At 32.7% G+C, this 13353-nt stretch overlaps 1 protein-coding gene and 1 pseudogene across 1 annotated transcript; both read right to left on the bottom strand.

Annotated features, from left to right (window-relative positions):
- Positions 1 to 5185: 5185 nt before the first annotated feature.
- LOC120146442 lies at positions 5186 to 6300 on the bottom strand (annotated as a pseudogene).
- Positions 6301 to 8897: 2597 nt separating this feature from the next.
- On the bottom strand, positions 8898 to 9445 carry LOC120146441. The gene is made up of 2 exons (XM_039159996.1): positions 9391 to 9445; positions 8898 to 9244 (listed from the first exon to the last, which is right to left on the bottom strand). Exons 1-2 carry the CDS (start codon positions 9443 to 9445, stop codon positions 8898 to 8900), a joined length of 402 nt encoding a protein of 133 aa, XP_039015927.1.
- Positions 9446 to 13353: the final 3908 nt, after the last annotated feature.

Here is a 13353-nt window from a genome sequence, read left to right as displayed (position 1 = left end):
ATATTGAAGAATTGAAGGCATAACTAGCTAGGGAATTTGAAATGAAGGACTTGTGATCAACAAACAAGATTCTAGGGATGCAAATTCACCGAGACAGAAGTAATAGGAAGATTTGGCTTTCACAAAAGAATTACTTGAAGAAGATCTTGTCACGATTCAGCATGCAAGATTGTAAGCCAATTTTTACCCCTCTTCCTATTAACTTCAAATTATCCTCCAATATGAGTCCTAGCAGTTAAGAAGAGAGGATGGAGATGTCTCGAGTGTTCTATGCATCAGCAGTGGGAAGTTTAATGTTTGCTATAATTTGCACAAGACCAGACATGCATAAGCAGTGGGAGTGGTTAGTCGGTACATGGCGAATCCAGGCAAAGAGCATTAGAATATAGTAAAGAGGATCCTAAGATACATCAAAGGGACCTCAAATGTTGCATTATGTTACGAAAGATCAAACTTACTAATAAATGGGTTTGTAAATTCTGACTATGCATGGGACTTGGATAAAAGCAAATCTACTACAGGATATGTGTTTAAAATTGTTGGTGGAGCTGTAAGCTGGGTTTCAAAATTGCAGTCAGTTGTGGCTACGTCAACAACAAAAACAGAATATGTAGCAGCTACACAAACCAGTAAAGAAACAATTTGGTTGAAGATGCTATTGGAGGAGCTTGGGCACAATCAAGAGTATGTCTCTCTATTTTGTGACGGTCAAAGCATCTTGCATCTAGCAAGGAATCTAACATTTCATTCAAGGACAAAGCACATACGAGTTCAGTACCATTTCATTCGTGAAAAGGTGGAAGAAGGGACAGTAGATATGCAGAAGATCCATACCAAAGACAACATAGCAGATTTCATGACAAAGGCGGTAAATGCTGATACATTTACTTGATGTCAATCCTCTTGTGGCCTGTCAGAGACGTAAGAAACATGATGGTACAAGGTAGAATGAATGGTGTGAAGATATGATTGTTCCAATCAAATCTTTAAGTGGGAGATTGTTGAAAAACCCAAGTTGGCCACGTGGCCAAAATAACTTTCGGTGGTATAATTAATGCACCGAAATTTTTGGTTGAATTTGGACAATGGTTAAATCTTATGTTTAGTCATTATAATTTAGGGTATTTATAAATTAGTCCTTAAGCTTCAACTATAAATACCCTAGCTCATTTAACTTCAAAACCATCCCAAAACATTCTAGCTTTCTTCCAATACTAGAGAATTTAGAGAGTTTTTTTAGAGTTTTTTTTCTTCTTTTTATCAAGAGAGAATTATCATTGTTTTCTCCTTCGTTGATCGAGAGAAGTTGTAATTCCTATTTTCCCATAGTGAAATTATTCTACAGTTGCCTGTGGTTTTTACCCTATATTATTTAGGGGTTTTCCACGTAAATTTTGTGTCTCTTTTATCTTTATTTTTATTTTCTCAAATTATGTTGCATGGGGACATCTAAAGAGACACGTTTCAAGTACCCAATATGTTTCGGACACGGGAACGGTACGGGGACGGCCGGGGTACGTACCGGGGACGTGCCACGATGTCAGTACGGCTGATCGAATTCAGGAACGGCCAAAGCTTATTTGGGGACGTTTCGGGGGCGTCCCCGAAGGTATCGGGCAGAGAAAAGGAAAGTAGATCAAGGTGGCGTAGCTTTTGCAACCCACCGAGCGAGGCTGACATCGAGCAACTAAGTGGGGAAGGAAAACAAGGGAGAAAGAAAGAAAAAGAAGTTTTCCACTCACAGTGTGAGAAAGTTGAGTCCTTAGCTTTCTGCAGAATTAAATGTAAGAGAAGAAAAAGAAAGAAACCAGTTGGTTTTCAGTTTTCAGTGATTGCAGGAAGGAGTAAGAGTTTTCAAATTTTCATTAGACTAATCCTTTTTTTTATTTTCATTCACAACCTTATTTATTTATTTTGGTACAACAAAAGGTTAGTTAATTCATATGTGAGTTTGATTTCAAGTTTTTTTTTTCAGATTCTAAATGCCAAGTAACTTGAAACTAGAGCTTTTGCTTAAATCCAAGATTGTACAACAAAAGGTTAGTTTATTTATTTTTGGGTAAAATTCACTATAGGACATTCAATTTGTGACAAATTTTTTCTAAACGTTATAAACAAGTTACTCAATTAAAATAGTATTACAAATTGATTACTTTGTCGTTAAAAATGAAACGAACATCTAATGTGGTTGGTATAATAACATTTTTAATCTTCAAAACTTTTATATTCTATTATTTTTTTCTTAATTCAAAACAGTTCAATAAATTTAATCTTTCATGTTTATTTCGTCAATCTATTATTTTTTGTGATATTATCAAATAAGCAGTCTGTCAAATTAAAATATGAGTTGAATTATTGCACTCTATCATAAAACAATAATAAGTTATTGTTAAATTATTATTATACTAAAAAAAGTTACATGAAAGTAATCTAATATTTTTAACAAAAAAACAAATAATTTAGGATTTTTGACGCCAGACAGAATAGTGATTATCCTGTAGGCTAGTTCCGACAGACGATTCACAAGAGAAAATTCGCCAAAAAAACCAGAGAAAAAAAGTCTCTAGGGTTTAATAAAATATTATAAAATCCAATAATGCAAAAGCAGTCCACAAGCCGGACTGTTATAGCAAAAAAATCGTCTTTATTCGAATTTTGCAAAAAATAGCAAAATCCCGAAAATCACTCTAAATTGAAATTCGAAATAAAATAAGCAATCTCCCAAAAATCCGACCTAAATCGGATTTAAATTGACTTCCTAATTAACAATCGAAATATTACCATAAATAGTAAAAAATAACTAAATCTAGTGATTCGGAGGGGAAAACGGCAGAATTTGAGGTTGAAAAAAGGCCACATGGAGCACATCTCAATGTGGAGAGCGTGCGCGTCGAAAAGAGCTTTCCGGATTGGGGTCTTATGCGCGATTCTGACACCTGTAGCCAAAGTTATGGCCAAAAGACTGAAACATACTCAAAACGACCCCAATGAGGAACATGTCACAATCAATTCCCGCCTTTGCGCTGATCTGCCAACTCATGGTATCTCAACGCCATCAACGTGCAATCTGACAGCTCAGCATCATCTGTCTCGGATCCCCCTGCATCAATTTTACTGTACTAAATTTAATATTATGGTTTGAGCCTTGATATTTAGCTTTATTTATGATTTTTATATATATTTATAATTTTAAAATTATTTTATATGTCGTACATTTGCCGTCCCCGTACCCTGTAATTTTAAAAATTACCGTTCTCGTCCCTGTGTCCCTCCCCGTGTCCGTCCTCGTGTCCGTATCTGTATCAGTGCAACATAGGATGAAATTCTCTCAGTGTGGCTCGGATCGAAAACCACCTTGCAACGATCTTTCCACGGATCCAGCAGTAAACACTAAAACAAATCTGCCAATTATTGTTATTGCAAGCAAAATTACCATTTCAGCTAAGGTTTCGCTCAAACCACTCATTCATTGGCACTGAGAGGAAGGCTCTCAACTTATCGGCTCTAACAACCTTGGACCAAGCTGATATTGCCAAATTGCACTGACGCAATACATGATCCAAGTCCTCGACACCCCTGTTACAAGTCATACACTCCTCCACGGTAGTAAAATGCCGCCAGCACTGTTCCGAATTTGTGAGTAAACGGTAGTGCAAGGCAAGCCAAATGAACACTTGAATTCTTTGTGGAACTTCCAAGTCCCAAGCCAAGTTCCACCATTTATGGTCGCCTTCCCCATTTGGTTGAACTAGGTACCCATAAGTCGATTTAGAAGAGAAAGTGCGATCTGATTCCCATCTCCAACGAGGAATATCCGAGCCCAAATGAGCTTGAGGTGGTCGGACAGTAGCAATATGCTGCAAGATATGTTCCGGTAAGGTCCCCAAGAGCATCGCCCAGTCCCAAGACCCTGAAGGAAGAGTCATGTCCCTCACGGTCATTTGGTTCGGACAGGGTCATTGGTTTCGGGCTGTCCGAACCAACATAGGAAAACAGCAAGCGATTTTCATCTTCCAGCCAATGATCATACGGTATGATTAATACCAAAAATCTGTATTTGTACCATTATGAATGTCCTACGAAATACTTTCGGTAAAATATTTTATTTGTTCTATATGCGCAATACATTATAAATATTCTTTATCAAGTTGAGAAAAAGGTTGGTATCAATGACAAAACGCCATAGATTAGTAGGAAGCATGGCCCTCCAACCAAATATATATATAACTATTAAATTTGATTCTAAACAAATATTTATGATAAGTTATTAAATTTGGTTGTTCCAAAAAAATTATATTATTTTAAAATTTAAAAATTATTTAATTATCATTTATGAATGAGAATTAAAATCTATTTTTTGTATTATTAATTTACTTTATATGAATGAAAATCCATTTTGATTTGTTAATTTTTTTTTAAAATATAAAAAAGTTTTTTTATTTTTCATGTTTGATTTTTTATCTTCTTTGAGTTGTTTTTCTTCTTTAAGTTGAAACTTTAATCAAACTATCAAGTATTTCATTTCAGTTGAAAATAAATTTTCAAAAACTTTTTAATTTAATTTATATTTATATTTTTATTTCAAATATTTTATTTATTATACAAATTCATAAATTTTATTTCTAAAAAATAAATATAGACATAAATTTAATATATATATATATATATATATATATATATTAAAATGTACCTAAATATCTTGATTATATAAATATAATTATATTGATTAAACTTATATGTAATGTTAATTTATTATAAAATTAAATTGATATATTTTTGTAGTTATACGTAAGTTGTATGAAATTACGAGAAAATAAAAAAAACCAGATGAATTTTGTTCATTTAAATTTTTATGTGAATATATGAATTTTAAGGATTTATAAAATTTTATTTTATTAATATGATATTTCGATATATAATCTATATTGACAAAATTATTGAAATATTTTAGTCAATATATATTTTTTTAGACGACCCCTCATAAGATAATATTAAGTTCTGCCATTATTTTTCAAAAAAAAATCCGCCATTAGTTGGTACTTTCGCAACCTTTATATTATTTTCTTCATCTTTCATGACTCTATTCAAAATATAAAAATATCAATCTTCACTCACAATTTAAATTAAGAAGGAATGAAACATCAAATTTAATAAAATGAATTTATTTGTATCAATAAAATGTTTATTATATGTTATTAATTATATCGTTTATGAAACGACATAACATGAAATATGAAGATCCACCGTTCATCAGAGTTTCTACATTTATCGCTCATCATTTTCATTCTCTTTCGAACATTGCTATCTTGCTCCATTAACAGTCGAATACTTTTCTCTATATTCTCCGCCTTTACAATTTCAATTTCACCATCATCAATGCTATAGTCCATTTTAATCTCCACTGCTAGTCCCAACTCTCTCACCAACGAATTGATGTGCTGGTCTGCTTCAAGCGGACACACTACCATTAGCACTCCGAACCATATACTCTCCAACATCGAATTCCAACCGCAATGTGATACAAAATCTCCCGTCGCGGGGTGATCTAAGATGGCCTTTACCAATCCTAGCCGTTCGATCTGAGAACCCTTCCGGCAACACCTCTGCCACGTTCTCTTAATCAGTCGGCCTTCCCTTCATGCCCTTTACTTGCGTCGTCGATTTTCGTTAAGGACCACAAGAACCGGTGTCCACTCTGCTCGAGCGCGTAGGCGATCTCCGCCACTTGATCCGGATTGAAGCTTCCCCTGCTCCCGAAGGAGAGGAACACTACCGATGAACGAGGTTGTTCGTCGACTCATTGCAATATTGCATTGCATCATAATTTTGATGGGTCCCGTGTGAGTGTTCAAGATTCGACATTGGCCCCACCGGATAAACAGGTGGAATTTGAAGCTTACCCTTAGAAAGGGAGTTAACCGCATGCGATTCCAGCTCTAAGAACGTATTTACTAATATACCCTTCATTCGTCTAAGCGCTTGATTCATTTTAAGAAAGATAGTAAAACTTTCAGGCTTCAGCATTCCGGTGGGAAATAATTTAACGGAAACCGGGTTGACATACGTCGGAAAGTTGAACTCAACGTCCGAGCCTTGTAACTCGAGGAGATTAACGTTCCGCTCATCATGAAGAACACGAAGGTCGAACAGGAAGCCAAGAGAACTAGCACCCGAAGTGTAAAACGCATAGCTAGGAACGCCGAACTCGTTAGCCAACTCCACGAAAGGTGTTAAAAACATGTCAAGAACGAACCCGGCGAGTCGAGGTGAGTCGGGAACTGAGTTGGAGTGTTCAACATGTCAAGAATGAAATGTTTAATTGGGTGGAGATTTACATTTTATTCAATAATAACAATCATAGATTTTTAAATCTAATATAAAAAAATTAAACATGGTTATTACGTTATAAAAATGCATAAATACTATAAAAATACGATAAGTTCAATGTCTAACTGTAGCCGTTCATATGTATCTATATACATATATCTATATACATATGGGCTAGAATCCATTTATATAGTGTAAAACTAAAAGGGTTTACACAATTTTATTATCGTTGAATTCAAATAATAACTTGAAATTTTTAATAATTAGTGTATTGATTTTCAAGTTTGCGTCGAGTCCATCAACTCTATATGATATAAATCAATGACCGAAATTAACAATAGTAAATGAGAAAATATTCATTAAGGGAAAAAATGAGGAGTTCATCTTAGCCTTTGATTTCCTTTCATCTAATGATCTTAAAATATTATAAAATTAAAAGAATTTTATATTATGCCGAACAAATTAATAACTGAATAAGAACCAAGAAGAGTAAGTAAATATAAACAATATTGAGCTACTCGTAGTTACATGCTTACAGTCCACGCAAATAATTCATTAGTCACGTAAAATTTAAGTTCACGTTCAACAACCAACATTTTTTTCTTCAATGTGGCCATTTGCATTTCACTTGCCATGACCAACACATTTAGCGTCTTCTAGAATTGTAATTGGTTTATTATTATGATATAAGTTGCTAACAAATAATAAAAACGATAGTCAAGCAATATATTCGAGTTCAAATAATAAAAAATAGTGTTATTTTTTTAGTTTTAAATTTGAGTAGTTGTATTTTTAGGGTGTGTATTGTCAATGATTAAGAAAACTTTTAAACAAATACTATCTTATAATCATCTCAAATTATTCATAAAAAAGTATAAATCTTATTTGGATATAAAATTAAAACTTTAAATCATTTAATCAATATAAAATTATATTATGACACATCTATTATTCAAATGAAAAAAAATTAAAAATTATGACACATCTATTACATGCAAATTTTAAAGAAACTCGTGTAGCATCAACTTAATCATTAATTTAATAAGTAATATAAATAATATTATCCTATTAAATATGAAAACAATGAAATATGAACAAACAAACAAAATAGCCTAGAAATTGGCTAAAATAACACATGGAATATCGGTTTGAATACATGTATGTGTGAAATTGAAAAACAAATATTAATTAAAGTTGAAGTCCAAGAAATTAGTTAAACAGTCCAATCCCAATTTTCTCCATTGATCAACTTGTTGACCTTACATGTGCTAAGTTGAGTAGAAGTACAGGAAATTAGTTAAACAACACATTTCATTTTATTTGCTACGCACACTAGACGAAATCAGTTAAAAAATTAATGAATATGAAAGGTAAAAAGGTAATGGTAAAAATATACTCCATTAATTATAATGTAAATTATAAAATAGGATAAGCATATTATGTTTATAGCATAAATGATACATTAATTAAAATATATATTAAACTTTGATTTTGATAATATTGTAAAATAAATGAATAATATTTAGGTTAATCATAATTAAAATCAATTTTATTTATTTTATAAAAGTGTATTGATCATGATATAAATTATAAAATAATATAAGAATTATTATAAATTCTATTATATGTGGGTGTATTTTCACTATTTTAACTCCCCAGACTATTTATCTTTTAACCCATTCTAATACTTCCTCTATGACTAGAATTATAGCCTTATAAATAATATCTTTGTAAAACTTATAATACACAAACAATTGAAAGGTAATATTTTCTCTCTCGCATTGTAATTGGTCTTTTTTATTTTATTTTTATTTTTTCTACAAATTTTATAATTTTATAATAAACTATCAGAACGATCTCTCAATTATCTCAGTTATTGAGTGATTATTTTCGATAAAGATTTTAATATGATATTGATGACTACAATTACTACCTACTCAACTTAACTTGAAAAATCTGATATGTTTTGCTTATTAATCTATTAAAATGTTTTATTTATTTTGGTATATTTTGATTTTATTATTTATCAAGAGATTAAATCATTAAAACGATAAGTTGTGATAGTATAAATGATGTTAAATATAAATATAAATAATTGAGGATAATAGTTATTTATTATTAGACAACATTTATAAAATAAAATTAATATATTTTAATTTATGCTAGAATCTTTTTTAGCTTTTTAGTTTAGTGACTCTAATGTAAAATTTAATGATCAAAATGAAAATATTTAAAAGTTTAGTGATCACCCATGTAGTTTACCAGTTTACCAGTTAACCGTAAAGATAAAAACACATGACGTTAACAGATGTACACTACAATTATGAGAAAAAAAAAACACAAAAATGTTCGGAGATAAAATAATAATTTTAAATTTTGAATAAAAATAGGATAAACTTCATTAATATAACTTAATTTTAGAGCTTGAATAAATTTTATCTCAAACAAATTTTTTCTATTCAATTATAACACTGAATTTTTATTTTGTTATACAAGCATTAAATTATTAAAATTTGAACAATGCGATGATTTGTAGGGATTTTTTTTTTAACAGAAAGAGGCAAAGCCAATTACATATTACTGGAAGGGTTCCTTAAGTAAGGAGGACCCTGAATATCACCATATAGAAGACTTGAAACTAAAGGGGGAATATCTTGGAACACTTGCATGGAGCCATCGGTGATGAGTCGAAGTTTAGCCAGGTGATCTGCAACAGCGTTCGCCTCCCGAAAGATGAGAGTAAGGCTAACGATCCCGCACACCAGGTTAGCAATCATGCGAATGAGTGTGAGATGTGAAGAATGGGCTGAGGAGGAAGTGATCAGTCCGTGAGCCTCAGCACAATCAGTTTGGCATTGAATTTTCTTGTTGCCCAGGTTCCAGGTTAGGCAAAGACCATCATAGATGCCCCATAATTCTGACCGTAAGATGGAAGAGAAACCAAGGTGTAGACCCGTTTTTGTTTGGATCTTCTTTTTATTATTATTTAATAATATTATTTATTATTATTTTAATTACATTTTGCAGGTTACAAATCAGGCCCAAATGGAGCCCAACGCTAACCCAAGCCCAGTACAAGATCAAAGCCCCAGCAGCCAACATCCCACCAGGGGCCCATACCCGATTAACCCATCACCCAACCCAATCCAACAAAGAACCCATACCCGACTCAGCTGGAGCCCCGAACCAACCCGAAACACAACAAATTAGGATTTCAACCCTAATTCTCATCCATCTCATCCAGCCGCCGCCAGCAATCATTCGGCTTCTCCATCGGTGCGTGAGGCTTCACCGTTATCACTCCAGCCGCCGCTCAAACCGATTGCTCCATCACCAACAGTGACCAGTTTCTATCAAAAATCCATCCACAGTGATAGAAATCAAATATCACACCAAGTCAGAACAAATCCACATCAAATCTATCCTAGAAATGTAGGGAAATCATTTCCTACAAAGGGGTTGATCAAAAACATATCATAAAATCACATGCAAAGAGGAGAGGAGAGGGGACTATTCGGTGGAGAGAAAAAATAGAGGCATTCGGGGTTTGGAGAAAATAAAAAAAGCAGAGAGAGGGAGAGAAAGGGTAGTTTCGAAGAGAGAAAAAGAAAAAAATATCAATCATCGAAAGAAAACATAGAGAGGAAGAAAATTTTACCTTTCGCTTTAGATTTGCTCCGATCTAGCCATCGTCTCGAAAATCCGACTCCGGATTCGTGCTGAGTAGGAAGAAACGAGTCGGGTGACGTCTTCCTCTCTCTTCTCCGACGAACGGCGGTCGACGCCGATCAGTGGTGACGGGTGCGATGATTGTTCGTCGGTTCTAGAGAGCTCTCTCCCACTCTTTCTCTCCCACTCTTTCTCTCTTCGCTCGTTTAAAATGAGGAAACGAGTGAGAAATAAGCCCACTTAGGGCTTATATTCAATACTCGAAACGACGTCGTTTCGACGGGGTCTTCTATGTATTTTCACCGTGCGGGGTAACTACGATCTATGTCCCTCCTCATTTGTAATATTTTATTTTAGCCATTAATGAAAATATATTATATTTTATTTTGAGCACTAATGTTTCAATATTTTTATTTTAGTCATGTTCTTATATATTTTGTTATTATTGTTAATATCTGACGTTGGTCACAATATTTGTAATTATTTAATTTTAGTCACTGATATTGTGTTTTGTGTATTTTTGTGGATGTTTGAATTTGGCTACGATATTTGTAAATTTATTATTTTAGTCATTGTTTGGGCATTTGGTTTAATTATTATTTAGTCCTTTATGTTTATGTTTATTTCATTTTAGTCCTAATTATTATTTATGGGTTATTTTCATTTTTAGTACATGTATTGTTTAATGTTTGTGATTTTGACCATGGTTTATTTGAAATTACTGTTCAGCCCTTTAACTTTATGTCTTTTCTATTTTAGTTCTTTAAGTTTTTGTTTTAGCTATTTTGGTCCTTGAACTTTCGTTTTTAGCTATTTTAGTCCTTTAAGCTTCTATTTTTGCTATTTTAGTCATGTAAGTTTCTGTTTTTGCTATTTTAGTCCTGTAAATTTATGTTTTAGCTATTTTAGTCCTTCAAGCTTATGTTTTTACTATTTTAGTCCTGTAAGTTCTATTTTTGCTATTTTAGTCCTTTAAATTTATGTTTTAGCTATTTTAGCCTTTCAAGTTTGGTTAAATATCATGTTGGTCCCTAAAATTATCCTATGTGCTTATTTGGTTTGTATTTTGGGTTGTAATGTTAACTTAGTTTTATTTTAGTCATTTATGTATGAATATTTTACATAATGTAGTTATTTGTAAACATATATATATATATATATATATATATATATATATATATATATATATATATATATATATTGTATATGTTTTATTTTGTATTTTTCATTCGTGTTTATTTCCATGGTTTTATTTATTTGTTAATATTATCCGAATTGTTTCAAGCGCACGTATTTGTAGAATGGGCGCAGAGAGTATCACTTAATCGAAGTGGTACAATACAATACGACATTCAAACAAAATATGACTTGAAATGAATCGAAGTTGTTTAAGTGCTAATTAATTTGTTCCAATTCAAATCATACAACATGTATTGTTTTAACTAATAATTTATTTTATTTTATGTAAATGTAAACTTTGATTTTTTTTTTTTTAAATTTATTCAATTCAAGTTTTCATATCAAAGATAGAATATTCTTTTACGAATGAGAAATGGTTGAAATAGCTTTTCCAACGGAGGATTACAAATTTCAAGATTCTTTATCGAGTAAGAGGATTTTCTTTAAATAATAAATTCGAAGCAAATTAATTAAATTTCAATAAACGGATCATATTTTAACTTTATGTTCGATTTATGATTTTCGCCATTACGACAACGTGTAAGCGACCCAATACCAATTTTGGGCGTTGTAGGGCATTAATCCTTCCCAACGTGTAACCGAATCCCGAACCCTTTTAAATCGAATCTTTGGTAATGCAGACCAATTTTGTCTTATAAAATGATTTTTTTCTTAAAATTATTTTAAAAGACATTTTTAGGTATTCGACCTACCTAACCCAAAAGTCGATGGCGATTTCTTTTCTATTTAATTCAAATCAATTCAAAATCACAGATTTTTTTCCAAAATTAAAGTCATAATTGTTTTTTTAAAATAATATTTAATTATTCTTCTAAAAAAACGGTTATGACACAAGGCTTCTATGATGGCCAGATAACCATGCACCAGTACTGTTCCTGATGACACCACCGGAGGATCCCATCGAGGAGGTCGAGTCAAGGGCACCGTCAGAGTTAACTGTAATCCAGTCTTTAGGAGCTGGAAGCCATTGTACAATCACGTTCTGTGGAGGAGTTTGATCAAGAGTGAGAGGGTTAGAAATATAATAATATGCCCACGTGATGCTTGAATGATACAGGTCTGCGTTGGAGTGGCCGTTTCCATTGAAGATACAAGAATTACGGCGCTTCCAAAGATTCCAAATTAGCGAAGGGAATGCTATTTTCCAAGGGATGGAAGTCCCTGGAAGAAGGTGTGACAAGCTGATATTATAGAGGATCCAATCTTCAAAGTTGAGACTGAAGAAGGTGGATTCATCTGATGGCGATATGAGATAATTCTAAAAGGGCTTAGAAACGTTGCAATCGCGCAGGATGTGGAGCGAACTTTCGTCAAGTCTACATATGTCACAAAGGGGACTTCATGCAATATTCCTCTTAAAACGGTTAACATTGGATAAAATTATATCATGGTAGACAACCCAAATGAGGTATTTTATTTTTTCCGGAACGTGAAGGCACCAAAAAGAATTCCAGGCTGAGTTCTTGGGGTTTCAGTCAACACTGGAGAGTTGAAGAAACGCCAATTTGACCATGAAACGACCATTTTGGTTATGGATCCAAAACAAACGATCAGGGCCATGGATCAAGGCTGGAGGAGGAATGTTGTGAAAGTGGAGAATTGCTGTGGGATTGAGAAGGCTGCTCAAAAGACTACAATTCCAGGAACCATAATTATGAACCACTTCACAAACGAGAAGATTGTCATTTACCAAAGCATTAGGTCATCTATGGGAGATGAGAGGCACTAGGGAAAGAATCCAATTATCGTGCCAAAAATCAGCAATGGACCAAGAGAGGTATGGAGTCGTTACTTTTAAAAAATCTGGTGTTGATTAAAAAAAATCGGGATTTTGTAAAACGTTCGTCTCGAATAATTTGAGACTCGAGTTTTAAAAAACAATAAAATTGGTTCGTAGAGTCGTCATCAATCTTTGATAAGGGTATGATTGAGCACCCAAAAATATTTTTCGTTTTAATAAAAATATTGATTTTAATTAAAACAAAAATGTTAAGGTCTGTGTTACAAAAAATTTGAGTTTGGGAGTCTGTTACACGTAGAGAAGGATTAGCACCACACAACGCCCTAAATCGGTACCAAATTAATTAATTTGTTGTCCTTGCAACAAATTTTATACATTCAAATATAATTTGTTTTGAGATCCCGTTTAAACGCATA

Source organism: Hibiscus syriacus, unplaced genomic scaffold, assembly GCF_006381635.1.
Source record: "Hibiscus syriacus cultivar Baekdansim isolate YM2019G1 unplaced genomic scaffold, ASM638163v2 tig00110926_pilon, whole genome shotgun sequence".
Classification (NCBI taxonomy): Eukaryota; Viridiplantae; Streptophyta; class Magnoliopsida; order Malvales; family Malvaceae; genus Hibiscus; species Hibiscus syriacus.
This window is presented reverse-complemented; position numbering and strand designations above follow the sequence as displayed.